Source organism: Ailuropoda melanoleuca, chromosome 8, assembly GCF_002007445.2.
Source record: "Ailuropoda melanoleuca isolate Jingjing chromosome 8, ASM200744v2, whole genome shotgun sequence".
Classification (NCBI taxonomy): Eukaryota; Metazoa; Chordata; class Mammalia; order Carnivora; family Ursidae; genus Ailuropoda; species Ailuropoda melanoleuca.
Window position 1 is genome coordinate 128,859,419 of NC_048225.1, and position 24,622 is coordinate 128,884,040.

The following is a 24,622-nucleotide window of genomic DNA, read 5'->3' on the forward strand; positions in this document are numbered from 1 at the left end:
GGGAGAGGAAGAAGCAGGCTCCTAGCAGAGGAGCCTGATGTGGGGCTCGATCCCAGAACGCCGGGATCACGCCCTGAGCCGAAGGCAGACGCTTAACCGCTGTGCCACCCAGGCGCCCCAAAGCGTGTAACTCTTGATCTTGGGATTGTGAGTTTGACCCACATTGGGTGTAGAGATTACTTAAAAATAAAAATCTTTAAGGGTTCCCGGTGACTCAGTAGGTTAAGTGTTTGACTCTTGATTTGGCTCTTGTTGAGATCTCGGGGTCTTGATGATGGAGCAGAAGGCAAGCTGAGGAAAAGTACACCCCCAGGTGGGATCTGTGTGACGTTCCTCAGGCTCTCCTGGCTGCTCTGAAGCTAAGGGAAGGAAGAAATGGTTAACTCACAGAGATCACAGTCCTGGAGGACAGAAGTCTCCTCAGTTTACAAATGTCTTAGTGATTTACAAGAAAAAAAGCATTCTTATCAATAACCTAACTTCCAGAGGGAAACTCCCAGCTGTCTTCATGTTAATGCCTTGCTAGAGGGAAAAACAGCCTTAACTTGACTATGGCCAGGCCCCCAGCATCTTGTAGGCCCTCCTTAGCATAGAAGATTCTTTTGAAAACCTCCCTCTTTCCTCACAACCCCCGGGGCAGCAGCTCTTTCTGCCCACCGGTCCTGTCCCCGTGCTTTAATAAAACCACCATTTTGTACCAAAGACATCTCAATTCTTTCTTGGCTGTTGGCTTGGGACCTTGCCAACATTCCAAAACTACATCAGTGAGATGGAGCCCCGTGTCAGCCTCTGAACTCAGTGTGGAGTCTGCTTAAGATCTCTCTCTCCCACTCCCTCTGCCCCTCTCCCCCTAAAAACATTTTTTTCAACAGGGCTTACCTGAGCAAAGCATGTGTGTGTGAGAGAAAGAAATGCATATTCCTCACACATTAGGGCCTCCTGGGTGGCTCCGTCAGTTGAGTGACTGACTTGATTTCGGCTCTGGTCACGATCTCCGGGTCCTGGGATCAAGTTCCACCTTGGGCTCTGATCTCAGCGTGGAGTCTGCTTGTCCCTCTCCTCTGTTCCTCCCTCTTCCTCTCTCTAAAATAAAGTCTTAAAAAAAAACACAAAAACGACCAGCAACCCTGGGGTGCCTGTCTGGCTGAGTTGGTGGAGCGTGTTCCTCTTGATGTCAGGGTTGTGGGTTTGAGCCTCATGCTGGGTGTAGAGATTGCTTAAAAATAAAATCTAAAAAACAAAACTTTAGCAAATGATTCCAGAATATGTCTAGCTAAGGTTGAGAATCATATAACAGAGATATTAATTCTTAGACTGGATTTGATACCCACGTCTGCCCTTAAGTGACCTTGGGCAACTCACCTGAACTTTGTTTCCTTGTGGTACGATGCAAAAATTGGTTTCTAGGGCACATGGCTATTATGATCATTAAATGGCCTGCATATTCAACATATCCTAGGTTCTAAGTTAGTGCTAGTTACCCTTTCAAGGAGTCTGCCATCTTCAGACATTGGCGTGGAGGGTCTGGGAAGGAAGCGGCCTCACCGACGGGGTTGGTGTCTCCGCTCCTAACTAACGCATCCGGCTCCGACCTCTGTACCTGGGGCAGGTGGCGGAATTCACACACTCGCTGTCTGTGGCAGACGACACTGAGCCAGAGGAGAAACCGATATGCTACCCTAAGGATGCAGGACGCCATGGGACAGGAGTTGGCACTGGCCAATAAGCAGCTACTGATGGTGCGTTCTAGCGAGGGTGACCTGAAGCCTCATCCGCTACTGCCCTGTGCCCGCTGGATCCCCAAAGTCTTAGTTGCCGCCATCACTCACCCACCTTATCTGCATCTGTGTTATCCCCGAGCGGTAACTTTCTTCATTAAATGGCTCTTTGCGTTCAGCTGCAGGTGGCACATGCTCAAGTCCCAGTGGACTCGTCCTTGCCCCCCCATCTCACTGTCCAGCACCTGCCTCTTAGAGCCCCTCTCTCCCAGGAGTCCCAGTTGCTGGCACATCAGCATCTTTGCATCCCAGGTGCCCAGCAGAGCTCTTGGTTCATGGTGCTCTCAACAGTTATTTGCTGAATGTGGGACTTCCCCTCCAGTGGTGCAGCCTCTATGCCACCGCGTCGCTCTATGTCACAGCTAAGTCCAAATCCAAGAGGACACAGGCTGGAAAGCCGCCAGGGGGAGAATGGGAATGAGGGCAAGCAGAAGGCAAACCTCACACTCTGTTCTGTCCCCACCAGGTCCGCCAAGCAGCCCTGCACCAGCTGTTTGACAAGGAGCACCGGCAGTACCGGCAGGAACTAAAGCAGATGGGCAAAGCTTTTTATGTGGAGAGACTCTGATGGCATCGGAAACAAAGCTGGCTCTTAAAGGCTCAGATGTAGACATATGGCTCATTCTTCAGCCCTAGATCTTGATTTCTTTGAACACTGTTTATTCATAACCATAATCTTAAAACAGCTTCCTGGGGTTTGCTTACCGTCTCTCAGCTCTCACTTCCTCCGGTCTTTTCTGTCTTGGACAAATAGCTCTGAGTGCGGCTGTTCACCCACAGGAACCATGTGTCTGGGTGTCAGGAGGCCTGGAGTTCAGGCTTTGGGTCAGCCAGTTAGGAGACCCAGGACAGGTCTCTCTCCTCTGGACCCGAATTCCTGCAAATTGACAGGCTTGAAAACTAAAGCGCCATGGAGGTGAGACAGGTGAGCTGGCAGGTCTAAGGAAGTGAGGAACAGTGAGATGTGTGGGGGACTGTTAAGAGCATGCTAAGTCTGAAGGCATTCAGGTTCTGAAGAATTCTAAAAAGTACTGATTGATCACATATGTCTATAGGACACAGAGAACCTTACTTATGAAGATCCACTTTCTATAAAATGAGATCCCAAGCCCAAGAGATCCCTGTTGTGCAGCAGGGAATATGTGCAGAACACCACCAGGCTGACTTCCCGGTTCCTTCACCTGCTGTCTGCATCCTCATTGGCCCCTCATCCTCCCCACACTGATCTTGCCCTGCCCTCCACTCCGGGGCCGTGTGCACTGCACAACTCACATCTCCCCTACCCCCACCCTGAGTCTGGCTCCACCCTGCAGTGTGCGTTTCTTGGACGTCAGGGCCCTCTCCTTTTCTCCCACCACATCCCACATCCCACAGAGAGGCAGCAGGTAGAGAGTAGGGTATGGGCTTTGGAGTCAGGTGTGGGCTCAAAGTCCAGCTTCGTCCCTTAATTGTTGTCACTTTGTGTAAGTTCCTTCTCTGAACCTCAGTTTCCACTTCTGAAAATGGGGAAAATAATACCCATCTCACAGGATCATTATGAGAATTAAATAAGGTATGTAGAGATCAAACCTAGTGCTTGACGAACAGCATGTATCCTCCCTTTTCCCTCACAGATTTCCCTGTGACCCAGGCCCTTCGCAGGCCCCTGGCCAGCCCCCAACCACCCTCTACGCAGCCAAGATGTCACTTCATGCCACGCCTGTCTCTCTGCCCTGTGCATCCGTTCGTCCTCCAGTTTCCATCAGCCCTGCTTCCCAAGCGTCTTTAGTCAACGACTCACAAGTTCCTGCACCCAACAAGACACAGGGCTCATGGGCTGGTTGGGGGGAGGCAGGTGTGGACAAGGAAAGCAGACAAGGGGCCCCTGGGTGGCACAGTCAGTTGAGTGCTGGACTCTTGATTTCAGCTCAGGTTCTGATCTCAGGGTTGTGAGATCCAGCCCCATGTCCTCAGTAGGGAGTCTGCTTGGGATTCTCTCCCTCTGTCCCACTCCCTCCCCTCCCCTCTCAGAAAGAAAGAAAAGAAAGAAAAGAAAGAAAGAAAGAAAGAAAGAAAGAAAGAAAGAAAGAAAGAAAGAAAAAGGGAGAGAAAGAAAGAAAGAAGAAAGAAAGAAAGAAAGAAAGAAAGAAAGAAAAAGAAAGAAAGAAAAAGAAAGGGAGAGAAAGAAAGGAAGGAAGGAAGGAGAGAGGGAGGGAGGGAGGGAATAGTGACCACATTGTAAGGGACAGAAGCAGGAGCACGTGGCCTGGATCTGACCCCTAGCCTGAGACTGGGTCTCCTGCTCTGCCTGTTCCCCCCCACCACTACCACCACCTCTCTCCACATCTGCCATCCTCCTGCAGCCGCCTCCCAACTGGTTCTGCTGCTCCTGTTCCCCAGGACAGCCTGGCCTCCGGAGAACACAGCACATCTGGGTTTGAATCCTGCCTCTGTCACTTATTGCCTGCGTGGCTTGGGGCGAGTTGCCTTAACTTTCTGGGTTACATTTCCTTGTTTATAAAATGGAGACGATGCCTCCCCTTCCTGGGGATTAAATAAAGCACTCTGCAGAGAGGTAGCACATAGCGTCCAGTACCACAATGATGTCTTCCTCCCCTAGGGTATTTCCTTCCCTCTTTATTTCCCCTCCGTCACCTGGCTGCTATCCATCCCCCACCACACTCCTTCAGCAACTTCTTCATTCCTCTCTCCTCTGTTCACTGGGACCCACAGGACACCCCACCCCCTATGCCTTGATCCCTGACCTTGGCCTCTCTCCCCAGGGCTTGTCAGTGCCAGGCTGGCTCCTGTATTGGCAGGCTGGCCCCTCGGGAGCCCATCTCCTCTGATGCCCTCTGCCTGCTCTGTCTGCTCTCATCACATCAGCTGAGTGTTTCAGCCCGTCATACCCATCCATCCCTTTTCCTCTATGGCTCCTGCCTTACCCATCTCCTCTGGTTCAGAGGGGCTCAGCCTTGCTTGAAATGGCCACACGGAAGGCACTCCAGGAGAGCTAGAAAGTGTTTATAAGGTGCCATCAATGTTTCTGCCCAGTTGTGCCTGAAGTCAGCGTCTCCTTCTGCGAAAGCTCTCCTCTAGCACATCAGTAATACCCCCGGTCTCCGCCTCGTCCTTTCAACTCCTGCTCGTCATTTCCCGGCCTCCGGCTTGCCAGGGAGTCAAGGTTCCCAGAGAAGGGAGCTAAACGTGGGGGATAAGGGGAAGAAAGATGGTCACAAAAACAAAACCTGCACGCACGCTCCCAGCAGGAGCCATGAAGTAGCAAGGACGCAAGACAGCAGCACAGGGCTACCTAGGGGCTTGGACGCCCTTTTGTCAGTCTTCCCCTGGAAGGCAGGAGCCACACAACAGGAATTGACTAGGGCTTTGGACAAGCTATTGATCTAGACCAAGGGCACTGTGGGGCTGGTATATGTGTTGTGGGGGGGCAGGAATCCAGACTAATGGGAACGGGGCCACATGGAACAAGCCTGGGGCTGAAGCAGGGCCTCCTCTTCCCACCCCTGCCCCTCCACCCAAGCCCCCTACCAGCCCCGTGAGGCTATAACTTGGGCTCTTTTTCTGCCACAGTGGAGAGAAGCATCTGCCTGCCCCATGACATTCAACAGACTTGATCCTCTTCGGAAGAAACATCCCCCAGAAAGGAACCAGGCCGGATCCCTGTGAGGGAAGCCAGGCCAGGAGTTTTCAGTGTAAAAATCCCCAGAAGAGAAGAGACCTAAGGACTGCAGGCAGCTTCCTGGCAGAGGGGTTCCTCCCTTGATTCAGTTCTGCTGGGCAGGGGAGACCATCCATCTCTGGAGCCCAGGCTGGAGGTTGCCAATGACACAGGTCACTCTCCTCTTCTGGACATCCGAGGGTGACTTTAAGGATCCTGGAAGACATGGGGAGAAGGTGAGAAGGGACAAGATGATGGGAGGAAGCAGCCAAGCATTCTGGAAGTTTCTCATGGCTACTTCTCTGTAATACTTAAGGGCAGGAGGAGTCCAGGAGGATGTCAGCTGAGAGGATCTCAGCGCTCTGCTGGAGGTGATCTGGAAGGTTAGGAGTTCTATTGGAAAGGTAAAGCAGGGTGTGCAATCCCCCTACCCCCACCCCCGGAAAGGCTCAGGACAGTGGGAAGGAGGTTGAGGAGAGCAGGTGGCCGGGCTGGCTCTCAGCACTGTGGTCGTGACATCGGGGGGCGGGGGGAAGCTCTGTGTGGGAGCCCTTGGAAAGGATAGGTGCCCGGATGTGGAGCCCTGCCAGATATGCTTCCTGGTTTAGGCTAACGTGATCCAGCAAAGGCCAGGCACTGGTAGGAGAGGAGCTGATACAGGGACAGCACGAAGGGCAGATGAGTAAGAGCCGGCCGTCTTGGGAGGTGAAGAGCCGGGGTCAGTGTCCTTCCCCAGGGAGATGACTTGCCATCTAGCCGTGCTTGGTGGCTGGAGGGAAGGAATGCAGATGACCACCAAAGCTTTCCTGCCTGCTTCTGTGTGATATGTTTGATATTGTGTTGTTTAATTAGGAACCAACTAAATATCGAACATATTCTTACAGCAGTGGGCAATTTGGCATCAACCTCTGGGGCTCTGGGGCTCCTTTACTGAACCTCTTATCTCCAGGACCCCTTTGGAAAAGCAGTGGTGGCAACCTACATGGATTTCAGTCTTAAGCTGGAGACCTAGTGTGGGAGCACGAGAGCCGGAATTTGAGTATCCAATATCCCTGTATCTTTCCCTTGTACTAGAAGGGATGTATCTTTGATCTTCTGTCCTTCTACTTTTTTCCTCCTTATTCAACACTCCCCCCACCCTTATTGTACTGCCTCCTATCCCTGGGACCTCCTTGTTCACTCGTCCTGCAGCGAGACTCTATGGTTTCTCTGCTTTTCTTCAAGAGTCGATTGATGGTCTATCTACCCATCTACCTCTAGTGACTGGAAGCTCTCAAGGGTGGACTCCAGCTTTGCCCTCTGTCCTGGTGGGTGTCTCAGTTACCCCACTGCTGGGGCTTAGTATTAACAGGAGCTACCTGTCCTTGACATAATGACTATTAGAGCCCTTCATATTCTTCTCTGATAGCTCTGGTCACCTTGAACAGTGCCCACCTCTCCCCTGGCATGTTCTCAGATTGTGTGGAACTGGTGCACTGGGATCAATTGCCACCTGTCAGTAACAGGCTCCAAGCGGAGGAAGGACATGGCCTGGAAGGAAGCCAGGGAGAACAGAGATGGTAACGAAGATGTTTGTGATGTGTGTGTGGCGGTAGGTTGGGTGGGGGTAAGGAGGGAGCAGAGAACAAGAAGAGCAGACAGCAGCGAAGAGCTTGGTTGGTGTGGGCATGAAAGTTCTCCTTAAAGATTACTGTGGGCAAACAGAGGGCATGATCCTACCCAGATTACTCTGACCCTCCCCTGCTTCTCTCCTCCACCCTACTTAAGTTCTGGGAGGGCCTTCCAGACACCAACCCTCTCTGCTTACTCCATCCCTGTGGCTCTTAAGGGGGAGGAATGATGTCTCCCTGCCAATTAGAGACTCTTGAAATAGCACAGTAATTTGATCTGGGGATCTGGGGGAATTGTCAAGGATCATGAGTGACCTCCCTCTTCACTGTTGCTCAAGCTCCCTGAATACTGGGAATCAAAATGTAAAACTCAACCAGTGGGGTCTGACCAGCATCCAACATAGGCGGGGTGAGAGTAATGGGGGAACAGAAGGGTGGCTAGGGTACTCTGGGTGAGAAGCACCTACCTGGAACTGCCAACATACCCTTCTCTATTTCCGTGTTCTCCCCTCCCCTTGCCTTGCTCTTTTAAAACACCACAGAGCTGCCCTGAGAGTGGAAAGTTTCAGGGTCAGGGAGAACCTCTACCTTCCCCCACTTTCCATTGTCTAAAATCAGCCTCAGCTGTTCCCTCATTTTTCTTTGCTGGTGATGTCAGTCCATCAAAGTGTCTTACCCTGTGCTCCCCCAGGGAGAACAATAATGGGATGGAAGGAGCTGGAAAGACCATATTAGGAACAAGAGGTGGAGCCATGAGCAGAGATAAAGGCTCAAGTCTGGGGAATCATTCAGGCAGCAGCCCCTCCATTCTTGCCCTAGTCTCCAGTTCTCCAGTGTTCACAGGTCAGCTTGCCAACAGCCACTGCTCATGATGGAGGCCATCAAGAAAAAGATGCAGATGCTGAAGCTGGACAAGGAGAATGCTCTGGACCGGGCGGAACAAGCCGAAGCTGAGCAGAAGCAGGCGGAAGAACGAAGTAAACAGGTGGGTGCCGCCATGGCTTTCTCTTACCTGCTGGCGAGCAAGTCTGTGAGGTGAAGGAGAGTTCTCATGGGAAAGGCAGGAACCACCAGTGCCAGCTTGTTCTTTGGGTGGGAGGGACCCTTTTCTTTCCCAGCCTCACTGGGCGGACAGAGGACATCTAGGGTATTGGCCTCCGACTGCCTGCGTGACCTTGGGAAAGCCAGTAGTCCCCTCTGAGCCATGGTGTGTCTGCTGGACCTAAATAGGGGTGGATCATGTTTTGGGAGGACCCAATTTCTAGAGGAAAAAGGCAGGAGCTTGGCATGTAGCATCTCTTTTCCCTTAATTTTTTTTTTTTTAAGATTGTATTTTTTTTTTTTTTTAAAGATTTTATTTGTTTATTCGACAGAGATAGAGACAGCCAGCGAGAGAGGGAACACAAGCAGGGGGAGTGGGAGAGGAAGAAGCAGGCTCATAGCAGAAGAGCCTTTGTATTTTTAAGTAATCTCTACATCCAACATGGAGTTCAAACTTACAACCCTGACATCAAGAGTGACATGATCTACTGACTGAGCCAGGCTTACTTGGAGTCACAGGCATCTACTCCCCTCAGGGTCTTACATGAAAATCCAGCATGGCTTGGTCATCTGAGGGTTAGAGATCCCAGGGTCACATGTCAAGGCATAACTCCTGGGGCAGTTGGCTGGCAGTGGCTGGCGAGAAAGTATGTCTCTATAGGAATGGTAACACAGAGGCTGGGCTCAGAGAGCGGTCAGGACTCAGGAGCCCTGGGTCTGAGCCAGCACCATTGTGTGTATGTGTTGTGTGTGACTCTTGGGGCTCCTGTAGCTGGAAGATGAGCTGGCCGCCATGCAGAAGAAGCTGAAAGGGACGGAGGATGAGCTTGACAAGTATTCTGAAGCTCTGAAGGACGCCCAGGAGAAGCTGGAGCTGGCCGAGAAGAAGGCTGCTGATGTGAGTATTAGAGAGATGGAAGGGGGTTTATCCACACACACAGAGCACCATGTTAATACGACTCAATTCCAAACACGCTTGGACACAGACATACTTGTGGATTCACAGAGTGTAGACATACTCACATACATTTTTGCATATAATCACACGCTGACATACTCTTGTAATGGCACGCACATTTGTTCTTGGGCACATGGAGAAGATTCATGTTTGTCTCACCCTCAACCCAGGAATTCAATAGGTTTCTCAGGACCTGAACAAAGGGAGGGGACTCTAGGTCCAGACTGCTATCACTTTTCCTACCTCCTCCCCCATGCCACATTCTCAGCTTTTGTGTCCAAGACTTGGCACGTAGATATGTGTATTAATAGGGAAACTCTCATCTCTCAACTGCCCAGCAGAGCCAGCTCAGATTTCACAATGGGACAAAAGAGGTCACATTGACCCTGGCCCTATATGGGTTTATTTATCAGGGCCAATGTGGGCGTCTGCCTTTATGCCACAGAGATGCCATAGCGAGCATTGCTCATAGGGCAGCAGACAGGATCTTTGATAGACTATAATAGAAACAAGGAGGAATCCTATGGGGTAAAAGTGTCACCACCAGACCTTACTCTGTGGCATTAACTCAGTTACTCAGCTTCTCTAGGGTTAGGGTTGAATTTTCCCATTTGAACATGAAATAAAATTCTTTTTTCCACTTCATGTTTGCCCCAACACCACTTACTTTCCTTTGTATTCAAACTTTCAGCTTAGCACAATGATAAATGAGAGGCTACGAAGGAAAGATGTTGGGAAGAAAAGTGAGATAACAGCAACAAATGAATGTCCCGGTATTGATGGAAATACAGTCAATTCTTAGCACTAAGTTAATAGGAAATTAGGAGCACGTATTTTTTTTTTAAGGTTTTATTTATTTATTTGACAGAGATAGAGACAGCCAGCGAAAGAGGGAACACAAGCAGGGGGAGTGGGAGAGGAAGAAGCAGGCTCATAGTGGAGGAGCCTGATGTGGGGCTCGATCCCATAACACCGGGATCACGCCCTGAGCCGAAGGCAGACGCTTAACCCAAAACCCATTTTAATATGTAACATGTGGGTAGAAAAACTTTTAACTTCTTAAAACATTTAACTTCTTTCCCCCTGGCAGCTTTCCTTACCAGTCAGTAAGTGCCCTCAGAAGTGTGCTGGAGAACAAGAAACGGAACAGGAAGGCTGTGAGCAGGAGGCAAAAATCCCTTAAGCATGGTTAAGATGACCTCAGGAAGAAAGGTTTCTTTCCTCAAAGTTGGGGTTAGCAAAATTCCACTTGTAAGGTAAATCCTGTTACAGCCTAGTTTTGTACCGTGTTACTGGAACAACACCATGCCCATTCACTTACATATCATCTATTGTTTTCTCCCTACACCAGAGTAGTCACCACACCCTGTGGCCTGCAAAGCCAGAAAAATGTACTGTCTGGCCTTTTACAGAAAAAGTTGGGGGAATTTCTGCCTCGAAGGATCAAAGAAGGAAAGTGAAGAGATTATAGGAATTGGGAAAAGTGCTGAATAAGGAGGAGGCAACAAAGTTTAAAGTTGAGAGCAAGGGTCAGAGTCATCAGCAACATGATATATGCATTTTGGGGGGAAGGGCACTCTGTCCAGTACAACTGTCCGAGGAAGTTCACAGCTCAGCTCCCGCCTTTGAGATGAACCAACAGAGCATATTACTTTGATGCAGATATAAAAGGAAGAGAGGAGGAGGGGGAGTCAGTAAGTGTGTGTTTACACTGGGGGGGCTGGTCACCTGAGCAGCTTTTCTGAACGCACAGGATTTGCTGGATTGCTTGAACAAAGAAAGGGCAAGGGTATGGCAAGGTCAGTCCAAACTTCGGTTTTTACTCCCTGAATTTGTCTGAGGTCCTTTTTTTTTTTTTTTTTTTTTAAGATTTTACTTAATTTATTTGACAGAGACAGCCAGCGAGAGAGGGAACACAAGCAGGGGGAGTGGGAGAGGAAGAAGCAGGCTCACAGCGGAGTAGCCTGACGTGGGGCTCGATCCCACAACGCAGGGATCACTCCCTGAGCCAAAGACAGACGCTTAACCGCTGTGCCACCCAGGCGCCCCTGAGGTCCTTTTTTAAAAAGAACTGCAACAAAATATCTGTAACATTTCCCATTTTGACCATTTTAACCATTTTTAAGTGTACAGTTCAGTGGCAGTAAGAACATTCACAGTGCTGTACGATGATGTCTAAGGTCCTCTCAATCTGAGGTGAGGTCAGAAGCTAATTAGGGTAAACAAGGGGAAAGAGGAGTGCAATGGTTAGGACATAGAGTCATACCAGACTGGAAGGGATGGGAGATGAGAGTTGGGGATGGACATATACACCTGCTGATATACTGTTGTATTGTTGGTCACCAGGAAAACAATAGCACTGGGCCCCTTGCTGCCCATCCATCATGCCTTTAAAGGGTATCAGGAGTCAATCCACCTGTTTCCCTGGATCAAGAGAAGATTATCTGTTCACATCTACCAGCCTCAGGAATGCAGTGGTGCTCTCAGCAGCCTTGGGTTTGTCTAAGATAAGAGCTCAGTGGCTTCACTAGGGCAAAGGGAGGTAAACAGTGCCCCCTGCTGATTGGCACCCAGATGACATCATCTCATTTCCGCTTCCATAGCCCCTCTGATCACATTTCTCCAAAAAGAGATAGAAAAGTTCTTAGGCCATCAGGATAGAGTTTACTGAGGTTCAGAACCCTGTTCTTCCTTCCAAATTCCTTAGGGGGCGGAGGAGAAACCAGTGTACAGGTTACCCTACCAAGCATATTATTTACTGTCTGACTTGTTGCCTCTAAATTGGCTCACTGCTCAGTATTTTTTGTTGTTCAGCATTTTATTTATTTATTTTTATTGTTTATTTATTTTTTTGCATGTGTAAGAAGTTTATTAAGTGAAGATACAGAAAAAGCTCTCAAGAGTGAGAGGGGTCCCAATAGGGTTGGACAGGGTTGCCAACAAGGGCCTTAAGGATTGGTCTTTTATAGAAAGCTAACCAGAACTTAAATCCTTGCAACATCTTTAATGATAACACCTTCAATGGCTTACTTCCTTTTTAGGGGCTGGTTATTCTTTGTTGGTCACAGGTGATTATCATAAAGTCTCCCACCTAGGGCAGGGTGGTCCGATTTGTCCCCTCATTTCTGGTTTCCCCACACCTCCACATTTGCTCAGTATTTTCCAAAAAGGAGATAGTAAGATAGAGCCTCTGGAGGGAGTGTCCTCAGAACCAGGCATTTGAGGGCAGCACCTGTCTTCCCCACAAGCCCTTTCAGGAGTCAGGACTCAAGTCCTGCTCCACACCATAATTCTGAGGGGAAAACAGAATTGCAGCAGAGGAGACATTTGTTATAATGGCTTACTGGAAAGGCAGGAGGAGTGCAAACAAACAAGAGAGAAGATGGTACAACTTTCAAGTCTCTTTACTATTGTGCTTCCAAAAATCCTGCGTGGCAATCCCTGCAGAGGTAGCTTCTAACTCAGAAACAACTGTCCGGGCACCTCAAAGCAGAAGTGGCAGTGAAATTGGGGGAAGTTATCACAGAACAGAGGCTCTCATGTGGCTGTTGCACGAAGGGTCTGACAGTGATCCGTAACAGGACTCCTTCCTGATAACATGAGGGCATAAGATACCTCTCTCACCTGCAAAGGGAAATGCGAGTGATGATTAGTTAGAGACCAAATGACTGAAGGTTTGGAAGGGCTGGCAGGTTGGTAAACCGCTGGTACGTGTTTGACTCTCGAAAGCGCCAGGGAAAAGACTAGCTCTGTAACTGAAACAGAACACTTAGTTCACAAGTGATGCCGAATGGAGCGAGCAGTCTGCCCACCTGGCCTTTCTCCCACCCCCGGAATCCCCCCTTCATTGACTTTCAGGCGGTGGGAGAGAACCTACCTGGGCCGACCTGGAAAGGAGGCTGCCGCGTGGGGCACTTTGGAGGATGGGGCCCAGAAAGCTTCGGCCTGTCCCGGCACCTGGGTTTGGAGCCTGTGTGCGGTGGGTGGAAGCAGAGGCGCGTCGGGTGCTCAGTGCGGGAGGACACAAGGTGCCCCGACGGGTGGGTGGCGGCCTGTTGGCGGGCGGAGGGGAGGGCAGCTGGCCCCGCCTGAGGAGCCAGACCGCGACGCTCCTTCCGGTTGCTATGGTAGCCCGCCCGGCGCGGCCCCGCCCCCCTTTGCTGGCCAGGGGAAGGCTCCGCCCCGCGCTCGCGCGGCTGGCAGTCCTCCCGTGGCCCGGCGCGGCAGGGCGCGGTGGTGACGTCACATCCGGGCGGGTGGGCGAGTTCCGGTATTTCAGGGCGGAGCAGGCGGAAGTGGGGGTGAGAAGCGGCTGCAGCGCCGAGCGGAGGAGGCAGGAAGCGGAGCACGAGCAGGGGCTGGGTGGGCACCATGGCCGGTATCACCACCATCGAGGCGGTGAAGCGCAAGATCCAGGTTCTGCAGCAGCAAGCCGATGACGCAGAGGAGAGGGCCGAGCGCCTGCAGCGGGAAGTGGAAGGGGAAAGGCGGGCCCGGGAGCAGGTACGGAGAGGGCGAGGCGCGTGAGGGAGAGCAGGCGCTGCAGCGGCTGGGACCCCGGATGGGGGCCCTCGTTTCGCGGCGGAGCGCCGTTCTCCGGGGCCGGCGGACTCGGAGATGAAGTTGGAGCCCGGAGGATGGGTGGGGCTCAGCCGCAGTTGGACCTGAGGCGGACGAGGGGGGAACTGGGTGCTCGGGTGAGCGGGCTTGACCTTTGAAGGAACTGAGTCTCTCGGGGCCGGGGAAGTGGTTTTCCTCCTCCTCTCTCCCAGCTCATTCATTCAGTTCCTCGGAGCTAGGCGCGGCCGGGGGAGGGGCTCAGCGGCCTCTCCCTCCCCCACTCCTCCGTGAAGGGCGGGGAGGGGTGCGGAATTTGCTCTCGTTAGAGGTTTCCGGCCGAAAGGGTGAGAGTAGGTGGGTGCTTCTCTGGCCTGGGAGGGGCAGGGCCAAACTTACTGTGCAAGGGTGGGGGTTGGGGGTGGGAACCGCCGGAAAGCCCCCGGCCTGGCCTTCTGGCAGCTTTTCCGCTCGCTCCTCCTGCTCAGGAAATGAGGCAGCAGTCGGCGGAGAGGAAGCGCGGTGCCCTCCCCGGAGGAGTTTGAGGCCACGGCACCGCCTCCCATCCTCCGGCCTGGTCTCTTTCTTCTTACGGGGGCAACTGCTAAACCTACTCTCTCAATCGACGTGAAGGAGCAGGGAAGGGTTGGTGCCTCGCTCACTCTGTTAGTGCAAATGTACGAGCCAACAAAACTTGCCTGACCCTATCCGTGATGACCTGGAAGCAGGGACTTCTGCCAGACTCGGGCCTTTATTGCCGAAGTGTAGTCAGTGCAGGCTCAACCGGTTAAGAACACTTCCAAGCACAGCTGATAAGCCAGTTTGTATGGCAGAGAATCGGATGGAGTGCCAGTTTCTGTCAAGGTTTCTGGTTGACCCCGGCAGTGTGGTTGATGCAAAGTAATGAGTTCCAAAGGGCCTCTAGTGATGTTAACTCTGTTGCTGTCCCGATTACCCTCCACAGTGTCTTTATTTTTTTAATACCGATATTTGTTCAACAGAAAGTTGGAACATAAAATGTTGATGGAATGAATGGTGATTCTTGAAACTGCTTTCTTTCTTTTTTTTTTTTTTTTTAAAGATTTTATTTATTTATTTGACAGAGATAGAGACAGCCAGCGAGAGAGGGAACACAAGCAGGGGGAGTGGGAGAGGAAGAAGCAGGCTCACAGCGGAGGAGCCTGATGTGGGGCTCGATCCCATAACGCCGGGATCACGCCCTGAGCCGAAGGCAGACGCTTAACCGCTGTGCCACCCAGGTGCCCCTGAAACTGCTTTCTGTTTAGAAGTGGTTCTCTAGTGTTAGTAAGCCGTAAGATTTTCCAGGGTGTAGGGTGCAGTCTAGTGGGCTGGAGATGACCTCCTGACTTCAGGCTTTGGTTTTGGAGGATCTCGAGGCTGGAAAGAAAAGTAACTGTTGCTAAAATTTGAAGACCCAAATGAAGAACTTTTCGTGGTTTATTGGTATTCCTTGTTCTTTTCCCTGGTTTAAAAAAAAAAATGGACTGCTCCTTTGGGGAGTGGCTGAGAATTATTGTTTTGGCAGCTGCCCACCCAGTTAATACATAAAAACTGTTAGAATACTCTTTTCTTTTTATAACGGGGCATGGAAATGCTGGAGTTTGTCTTCCTCAGTCACCTTTTTCTCAGGAGATTTCCCCCCTATTCATTATTCTGGTGACTTCTAATTATCAATTCAAGTGAGATGGACTGGCTGGGTGACTCTTTATGACTAGGGACACTTTTTCATCTCCTTTGTTCTGGAGACTAGATCCCCTTAAAGAGGAAGGCAGGATGGCTTTTAAAGAAATAGCCATGTGTTGAGCTGCGGTCTTGGGCTCAACATTCAAGTATGGGCATCCTAGGAATAGTTGAGGGTAGATGATGCCCCATCTCCCCCTCCTTTCTCCCCCCAGGATTTGGTAATTTCTTGAAGGAAAATTGTCTCCCTTCCCCCCACTCTTCCTAGGTGGCTCTGGGGTGATAGGCAGCAGAATGAGCAGCTTCAGATGTTTCTTAAGCTGTTCCTTTCTCGGAGCCTGCAAATTTGCATACTGAGTTGAGGTCTAGTGAGGAAGTTCAGATGGGGAAGTCGGGTGATAGTTATATACTGATGAAACCAGTATCTTCTTTCTACTCCCCAGCTTGAGGGAGCTTAATCGCTTGACTTTCCGCTGTGGGGACTTTGAACTCCTCCTGAGGAGGAGACACCCCTGGGGAAGGAGGGGATGCTTGGGCTACCTGTTATCCTCTTAGGGCATTCTGGAATGTGAGTTTTGCAGGCTCCTCCCTCCTCTGGAGCTCAAAACTCAGTACTGCCTGATGGTATCTCATGCTGTTAGTGGGATTGTCACTTACTTTTTGATGGTTTTGTGTGAACAGTCACTCTTCGTCGGGAAGCTGGAAGAATCCAAAGCGGAGTCTGGAGTTGTTCTGGGATCCCTTTCTTTTCTGCTTTCAGCCCCGGGATTGACCTTTCACTTCGTAGCACTCTGTCAAGTGTACTTTTGATTTGGAATCTCCTTTACAGTTCTTGCTAAACTTAAACGGGGCATAAACGTAATTTTCAAATGCAGTCTTTTTCTTTACGTGTTTTTTTGGTGGTAGTAGCAATACACATAACATAAAACTTACTATTTTAGCCATTTTAAAGTATATAGCTCATCTTATCTGTTTTTAATATCTCTCCCCTAACTTATCAGGGTATTTTCCTTTTTTTTTTTTTCCTGGTCTAAAAAATTGAGGCATATTATTGAATAAGTGAGTGGGCTTTAAAACAGCAGTTTTGATTCTGGCATTTTCCTAATTCCTTGTCTCTGGAGGAGTTAGAATGCCTGACTATTGTGTGGCTCTCCTGTTTGTGGGGTCTGGTGGACTACACAGCAGCCTTTATCACCTTTCTTTGGTTTAGATTTACTTTCCGGCTGATTACCTTTCTCTCTCCTTCACGTTAGAGCACATACTCATAGGGGAGAGGCAAATAGCCCTTTGCTCTGAGTGCCTCGGCTTAGACTCCACCTTTGTTTGCTCTGGGGCACATAGCTCTACTCCCTTCCCTCCACTTTGCCTCCCCCTTGGTGAATTTAAAGTCTCTGAGGACAAGTATCTCCCTGGGTGGATACATTTGTGAACACAGTGAACCAGAGCAGCCCTTTACTCACAGGCTCACTCCTAACTTTTCCATTACTGGTTTCCTTTGAATTTCATCTATGGCTTTTTTTCTAAAAAGAGAAACCCCAGAGTGGCAGAATGGCAGATTTAGGCTAATCCCCTTCTGTCCTTGGCCCTGATCTGCCTTCAAGCACCAGTGCCCTGTCAGTTCCTTGCCTTGAGGTATGTAGTGTGCTTGGGGACTCTATTCGGTATGGAGGATGGTAGCATTTAAGCCAAACTCATTTCATAGCTAAAGCTGTGATCAGTCATCTTCTAATGTGAACAGATTGCTGCTGTGTCCCTTCTCCTCCTTTGGGATCTTTACTTCCTGGACAATGGAGAATCCTATTATTACCTAAAGGGAAGATCTCAGAGTGTATCCTCTAGGCGGGTCAGAGGTGGATGGGCTGAAAGTCCCAAACCATATCTGGACATGCCAACCCTAGGGTGATTGGAATAGCGTAAAGTTTAATTTTCCCATTCTGGTTTGCAGAAGTTAGTCCCACCCAATCTCTTGCAGGACTTGATTGACCTGGAAGGGACAAGCGTTGTACATAGGTTCTGGCTTGAAGGAAAGGTCTTCTCTTATTCCCTTAGACATAGTAATGGATCTTGATTCTGCAAACTTCTGTTTCATTGTAAAGAGAACTGATCCTCTGTGGGAGGAGAAAAAAAGAGAAGAGTGTCTGTCCCCCGTGTCCCCCCACCCAAGCTTTTGCCGGGACACCCCTGGTCGGTTCTGCTTTTGATGCAGGCTTGTTCAGTGTGCCCGTGCTCTTGTAGCACCAAGATGTGTTTTCTCCTCCTCTTCAACCTTGCTAAGAATTCTGTTGCAAATACTGATTTGTGAGAGAAACTGCCCTAGCCAGCTTGTTGTCATGGAAACTGTAACCCCACCCCCGTCGCCTGTTATCTTCTACTCTGTTTGGGTAACTACTGGTGAGCTGGTGGGGACTCAGATTTTGTGAGCTTCTTCCAAATCTGGTCTTTTCTTTTCTTTTCTTTTCTTTTCTTTTCTTTTCTTTTCTTTTCTTTTCTTTTCTTTCTTTTTTTCAGGGGGGTGGTTCTAGGCATTTGAAGGGGGGAGATGGGGTAAATCATTGCACTGGTGGTGTTTTATAATTGCCTGATAGCTTGACTTGTTCTTGTAATCTTGACCTGTTGGCCTTTTTGGCTTCTGAGGTGCAGTGTGTCTTGTCCTAGGGGACATGGGACATCTGTTTTTCTAGAAGAGACAGGATCAGAGAATATTTGTCTTTGTGGTGTTTTGAATAGTATAGTTAGAGACACAAATGATTTCTTAGTAATATCAGCTTATGTGGATTCCTTGTTATTTTTCTTCTGGGAGTTGGTGGTTATACAGTCCCAACCTGCACAGTACTTTGAACCTCCCATGTTTGTATTTGGAAATTTTTGTGCCAAATAACCTGGGTTTTGTTTGTTTGTTTGTTTTTGAGAGAGTGTGAAGGGGAGTAGTCGAGGGAGATAGAATACCAAGCAGGCTCCACGCCCAGCGCAGAGCCTGAGGTGGGCCTCGAGATCATGACCTGAGCCTAAATCAAGAGTTGGACGCTTAACTGACTGAGCCCCCCACGCACCCCCCAAATAACCCGATTCTTAACGGGAGTCTTTTAGGCTATAGCCCTTCCTATAGGGGCTGTGGCCCAGATTATTTCTGTAGCTGCTCCCACCCCTGACTGCCAGGAGGAAATCAGGGTAATAGAATGCAGGCACAATCTGGACTGTAGAGAGAGATCATGTTAACCAAGCACTTGGATAAGCATCTGAACTGGGTACTGTGCAGAGCAGATTAAATTCTTGTATGGTCATGGTGGCAGTGTGCTCACCACCAGTTAAGGTGTACAGAGGGGAAAGGTAGTCCTAAAAGGGAGGCTTTTCTGCCAGTAGAATTCATGCTGCCTCCTTTCCTTGTTTCTCCATTGTCAAGGAGGGGGCATGGGGTGGCTGGCATTCTAGCCTGTGCTTTATTGTAGGCTGGAGGCTGGGAGAGGTCTGTCACAAGCTGAGGGGTGACTACAGTGGTAGCAAGGAGCCGCCGTTCAGAAATTTCCAGGAGTGGGGGTGGGCATGGAGGAAACATTCTCTTCTGCCCCCAGTTTTTTTGTATGTCATCAAGGCAGGTAATTTCAGCTAGAAGAGCTCCTTGTTGTCACCTTTGAAAGGGCGGGGATGGGGAGCGAGTTGCAGGATTGGGAAGGGAGGTACCCAGTGTTGCATCCTTTTGCTTTCTGGTCTGGACTGTTACTCTGAAAGACCTTCCCTTGGCTAGTGATCCTCCTCGTATATTAGGATGAGGTCATTGGAGGGTTAACAACTTGGGTTAAGCAGCAAATTAACAGATAATCCAAAATTCCCTCTTTAAGAAATTTTGCTTAATTTTTTCACTTTAAGAGACACTTAGAAGAAAATTGCTAGAGAGTAGAATGCCCTTCTAAGCCAGAGCTCAGGCAGAAGGAACCCTTCACTGGCCACCTGTTCTGACACTAGTGTGTTCAGGAGTTTGACCTGAGTCAAGAAAGGAGGTAGTACTAATTGGCACTGGGCTGAGCAAGGAACTGAGTTTTAAAACATGCTTCCTGTGGAGCACCTGGAAGTTTGCTGATGGGAAAGGGAGGAAATGGGTGTCTAGGTCATTGTGTCCGCATCTGCGCTAAGACAGGTGTTGCCGTGTTGGACCCTGGCTCCGTCTTGGCACTCAGCCCCAATCTTAGCTCTGCTTCTCCTTTCCATTCTTTTGTTCAAACACAGGCTGAGGCTGAAGTGGCCTCCTTGAACCGTAGGATCCAGCTGGTTGAAGAGGAGCTGGACCGCGCCCAGGAGCGCCTGGCCACTGCCCTGCAAAAGCTGGAGGAAGCGGAGAAAGCTGCTGATGAGAGCGAGAGGTGTGTAGATGAGTGCGGGTTTTCAGGAGCTCATGACACTCTGAGGAGGATTTTCTTACAGTCCTGCTCCCCACTGAACCCCCCAAGTTTTTATTTAAATTCCACTTAGTTAACATATTAAAATAGTGGCTTATCTCTTTGTTTCTGTTCTGCATATTCTTTTCACTTGAAAACAGTATAAGGGTTACCTGGGTGCTGTGACCTTTTGTAATTGGTGTTACCCTATAAACTGATTTAATGACTCTTAAATAGGGTCCCCAGGATGGCCTCCGCTGAGTGAATCATTGACTTAATTTGTGAGGTTAGTCCCCCTAAAGCAGTGGTTCTCAGAGTGAGCTCCCAGCCCCACAGCACCTGGCAACTTGGTGGAAGTTCAGATCCCTGGTCTAGGAGTCAGGAAATGTGGAGGTGGAGCCTCTGGTGAGCTGTGAGAATTGCGGGAGCGAGGGGTTGGGATCGTTGAGGAGTTAAAAATACCGGAATGCCTAGAATTCTGCCCCAGTTAGGTGAGAGTCCATTGCAAGAGGGCCCTGGGTGTTAATGTTTTTAAAGTTCGTCTGATAATTTGTGTCCGCAGTTGCCCTTGAACCAAATCAAAGCTCATCTTTGGTGAAAATAGCCAATTGGGTTCTTGCCACTATGAGTTAAACTAGAACAGAGGTGTGTGACGATATGCATGAGGTCAGAGAAAGGCTTTCAGAATCGAAAATGCTCTGTCACAGTGCTGCTGTGAAAATGAGAAATGTGGTGGTCAATGTACTCATACAGAGTAGTGTCCCAAATTCTAGAAAGTGAAGAAAACAATTTGCAGGATGGGGTAGTGTATGATTCTTTTGGGGTGTGGGGAAATGCGGGGTAAGGTTTGTTTGGGTTTTGTCTATATAAAATCCTTCTGGAAAGGTTATGAAGAGTTTTTCTCTGTTGGGCAGGAGTAGAGGTGGGGAGGCCTACTTTGTGCCCTTAAATTATATACTTAAATATTAAGGGTGTATTATTTTTTATTTATAATTTTTTGAGATTTTTTTTTAAGATTTTATTTATTTATTTGACAGAGAGACAGTGAGAGAAGGAACACAAGCAGGGGGAGTGGGAGAGGGAGAAGCAGGCTTCCTGCTGAGCAGGGCGCCCGACGTGGGGCTGGATCCCAGGGGCCTGGGATCATGACCTGAGCTGAAAGCAGACGCTTAACCAGCTGAGCCACCCAGGCACCCCAAAGTTTATTTTTTTGAAAAAGTATTAAAACAAATAAACTAAGGTGGGGGGTGGTGTGGGAGTTCTTTTTGGTGGTAAGCAGAGAGGGATGGGCTTCAGAAGGTGCCATTCAGAGTTCCTCAGAGTGGAGCTGGTGACAAACTCCCCAGGGTGTCAGTGCCACATTTGTCCTTCTTGTCTTTGGCAGAGGTATGAAGGTTATTGAGAACCGAGCCTTAAAAGATGAAGAAAAGATGGAACTCCAGGAAATCCAACTCAAAGAGGCCAAGCACATTGCAGAAGAGGCAGATCGGAAGTATGAAGAGGTGGGGTGCCTTGTGTTTGTCCTCTTCAGTGTCGTTGGGTTTCTGAAAAAGAATCATGGTAGCAGGAAATGGCTTCGTCTTTGCTTCACTGAGCTCTATGGGATCTTCTCCTGTAGGTGGCACGGAAGTTGGTGATTATTGAGGGGGACTTGGAACGCACAGAGGAACGAGCTGAGCTGGCAGAGTCGTGAGTATCTTGCTCCCCAAATCTTGCCATACCATTCTGTCCCTTTTCCTTTGGCTTGCGCATTAATGTGAATAAACCAGCATTCCTTCAGCCTTGTTAAACAGGGCCTAGAGAGTGGGGTTTGTTTAGGCCCTGAGAGTGGCTGTGGGCTTTTCTAACTCTTTTGGCTAGTGACAGGTGACAAATGAGGCTTCCTTTATTTCTTGTAGGGAGAGTTTGCAAACTGAGGGCAAATAAATACTAAATGTGTAGTGAACGGCTAACTTGCAGGCGTTCCAGGGTCCTCCCACCTGGAGTCTGTTTCTCCTTGAAAACTGAAGTGGCTCTGCTGACTTGAGATCTTTTTTTTACTGCATTGCCAGTCTGGGGAACTTGAGGGCGAGGGCAGACAGGAAGTGCTCCCGTTGGCACCTTCTGGGCCTTGTGTAACAAAGACAGTGCTGATGTGCATATATTTGTGCTTCCTTTGTACCCCTTCTCCCAGACATGACATATCATGACCATGGTGGTGTTTTCTTCCCATTTTTTGGAAAAAAAAAAAAAATCCCTCCCCACCCCCCCGTTTTGCTGCTTGTTTCCTTGCTGTGTCCTTTTTGACCTTTCTCCCTCCCGACCACCTGGCTTGTGCGACCCCCGTGACTGTCACTAACAGCCGTTGCCGGGAGATGGATGAGCAGATCAGACTGATGGACCAGAACCTGAAGTGTCTGAGTGCTGCTGAAGAAAAGGTACTAACCGTTAGACCCACCAAGAGGTTCCATGTGTGGTTTTGTTCTGGTTTGTTTCTGTTTCTGTTTTGCAGCTGCCTCCCCTCCACTGGTTGGTTTGTTGAGTGCTTTCTCATCTCTCCATGGAACGCTCCATTCTTTCCCACTTACTCAGCATCTTTCATCTCTTTCCTAGTTGCTTCATCACCTCTCCACAGGGTCTCTCCCTCCCGTGGGTGATTTGGGGGACTATCTGGGTTGGGCATCTATTCCCACCTCCACCCTAGCCAGCAGTTAGGACTTGTTCTGCTAGTGATTTCTCTCAAGTGTTCTATTAGTATCCAAACATTCTAAGTCCTAGCCCAGGAGGGCCCAGCTTCTGACATGTTCTGTGGTAGAGGGAGGAGGGTTGACACTTGCTCAGGTGACCTGGGAACTTCTCTTTTCCCCAGTATGCCTTCCAGCTCTCTCTACATATAGGTTCAATTCACGTCTGTGTGTCTCTCTCCCTTTTTTTTTTATTCTCTCCTTCTTCCCCTTTCCTCTCCTGCGGTATGTAAAACATTCACAGTAAGTGTTCTGAGCTGGAGGAGGAGCTGAAGAATGTCACCAACAACCTCAAGTCTCTTGAGGCTCAGGCGGAGAAGGTAGGGGCTGGTTGTGATAGTGACAGGCTTTGGGGCCTGGGCCCAGCCCTGCCCTTGATGAAAGACTGGAGAAACCCATTCCTTACATAACCTAGTGAGATGTGTCCTTGTCATCCAGATTCTGGGTTTAATGCTAATTCCTGTGCACTTTGATTTCTTTAGTCAAAAATCACTTCATGGTCTCAGGTGCTTGGGGTCATGTTCTCCTCAGGCTGATACTGCTGTGCAAAATAGCGATAATCATGGGTCCCAAAAGGTTTTCTAGCAGACAGATGGGGCATCAAATAGTAGATGTAAGACCTAATAAGCAATCAAGACAGATGACTTGTCTTTACCATCACGTGGGAGTATTTCAGCCATGTGGCCTTGGAGTGTTGCTACACCTGTTCATAAAATAGGAGGAAGGAAAAACACCTGCTTGGGTTGATCTGAATAAGATAAAAACATAGGTCCATTTAAAAAATAAAGGTCTGGAGGATTCTAATCTGAGGGTATCAAGACTCTAAGGACATTGATTTGTGGATTTCAAGAATCTATTGTTTAGAAATGGGCCTTGCTCTTTTTCTCATGGGCCATTCAGCACATTAAATCCAAGAGGATATTCGCTGTAAGAGTGAATGTGGTGGCAGGGGGTGGGGTCTGTGTGGGGAATTTCCACTCTGAAACTTTTATTCTGCTTCTCTTACAGTACTCTCAAAAGGAGGACAAATACGAGGAAGAGATAAAGATTCTCACGGATAAACTCAAGGAGGTGAGCTGAGGGTTATAAGGAAGGGGGGAGGTGAGCTGAGGGGGTTGTGGGGAAGGAATCAAAACATTCAGCGGTGTATGATGTACTTGTGAGACTTAGACAAGCTGGCTTTGGTTCTGAAAGGTCTACAAATAGAAGGTGGAAGAGATAGAGAATCCTTCTTTTTATTGTCTTGTTCATCTCTAATTCTGTCTGGTGTCTCATTTCCCTCAGGCAGAGACCCGTGCGGAGTTTGCTGAGAGATCAGTAGCCAAGCTGGAGAAGACAATTGATGATTTGGAAGGTATGGAGCCTGGGAGAGGAATTAAAGAGATGCAGAGGAAGACCTTGCCCATTGACTGTTAACTTCCTTCCCGGTCCACCAAAGGGAGCTGGTTGTGAATGGCACATGCCCCATGCCCTGTCCTATACCACAGCTAGGTGAAATGGGTCAAAACCTAGAACTGGATTTTTACATATACCGCCTTTTCCTTTAATAAGACTTTAGTATTCTGGAATTGGCATCTTTTCCTTAGAGGAGACTGGTAATGACTGCATTTACCTCCAGTTTAGCAGTCTCAAGTCTTGGTCTCTGGGTTAAAATGGTAGCCGTACTTAGAGGAGGCAGTAGGAGCACGTGTCACCCGCGGCTGCATTTGGCAGTCCTGTTCATCACTTCAGCTGTGGGGGTCTCGCTAAGAGGTGCAGCTGTGGGATATCCATGTCTCAGAGCTGACCAATCCCAGGGGCTTGCTTTTTTTTTTTTTTTAAGATCTTATTTATTTATTTGGGGGGGCAAGCAAGGAGGAGGGGCAGAGGGAGAGGGAGAAGCAGGCTCCCTGTTGAGCAGGGAGCCCAATGCGGGGCTCAATCCCAGGACCCTGAGATTATGACCTGAGTCAAAGGCCGACACTTAACTGACTGAGCTACCCAGGCGCCTGTCCCAGGGGCTTTCTAAATACTTCTTGTCACCATATTTTGGCAACTATGTCTGCTCTGACGAGCGAAAATATACTTAGAGAACTCTGCGATAGGCCTCTTTGGTTTGCTCTGGGTAGCAGGATATTCTTACTTTGGGGAGTTTGGGGAGGTAGCCTGTAGAGCAGAGGGACCAAGAATACTGGTCTTGGCTTGGTAGATAGAGAAGAAGTGTCCGAATATTAATGTGTGCTTTCT

General features: G+C 49.2%; 2 protein-coding genes and 2 long non-coding RNA genes across 14 annotated transcripts in view; 2 read left to right on the forward strand and 2 right to left on the reverse strand.

The window, feature by feature from the left end:
• The window catches only part of C8H1orf189 (chromosome 8 C1orf189 homolog), a 5,736-nt gene extending 3,261 nt beyond the window's left edge, over window positions 1-2,475 (forward strand). For both annotated transcript variants that reach the window (XM_034667562.1, XM_002922490.4), the window contains 2 exons: window positions 1,610-1,739; window positions 2,245-2,475. In XM_034667562.1, the coding sequence (XP_034523453.1) occupies window positions 1,610-1,739; window positions 2,245-2,346 (232 nt within the window). In that variant the 3' untranslated portion in view covers window positions 2,347-2,475. The remainder of the gene's footprint in view (window positions 1-1,609; window positions 1,740-2,244) is intronic.
• LOC117803508 lies at window positions 1,046-8,315 on the reverse strand. Its single transcript, XR_004627481.1, has 5 exons — window positions 8,059-8,315; window positions 5,497-5,652; window positions 4,703-4,958; window positions 2,484-2,655; window positions 1,046-1,649 (listed from the first exon to the last, which is right to left on the reverse strand). It is a non-coding gene; the product is annotated as an uncharacterized LOC117803508 (long non-coding RNA).
• Window positions 7,831-24,622, forward strand: part of TPM3 (tropomyosin 3) — a 25,892-nt gene continuing 9,100 nt past the window's right edge. For 3 of the 10 annotated variants that reach the window (XM_034667557.1, XM_034667558.1, XM_019803060.2), the window contains exons 1-8: window positions 7,834-8,031; window positions 8,860-8,985; window positions 19,525-19,658; window positions 21,058-21,175; window positions 21,292-21,362; window positions 22,015-22,090; window positions 23,405-23,467; window positions 23,681-23,750. In XM_034667557.1, the coding sequence (XP_034523448.1) occupies window positions 7,915-8,031; window positions 8,860-8,985; window positions 19,525-19,658; window positions 21,058-21,175; window positions 21,292-21,362; window positions 22,015-22,090; window positions 23,405-23,467; window positions 23,681-23,750 (775 nt within the window). In that variant the 5' untranslated portion in view covers window positions 7,834-7,914. Of the gene's footprint in view, window positions 8,032-8,859; window positions 8,986-13,321; window positions 13,549-19,524; window positions 19,659-21,057; window positions 21,176-21,291; window positions 21,363-22,014; window positions 22,091-22,640; window positions 22,717-23,404; window positions 23,468-23,680; window positions 23,751-24,622 lie in introns of those variants that run through there. The other 7 variants (XM_019803058.2, XM_019803055.2, XM_019803059.2 and 4 more) reach the window with 7 other exon arrangements.
• On the reverse strand, window positions 11,134-14,104 carry LOC117803507. Its single transcript, XR_004627480.1, has 3 exons — window positions 14,002-14,104; window positions 12,923-13,015; window positions 11,134-12,669 (listed from the first exon to the last, which is right to left on the reverse strand). It is a non-coding gene; the product is annotated as an uncharacterized LOC117803507 (long non-coding RNA).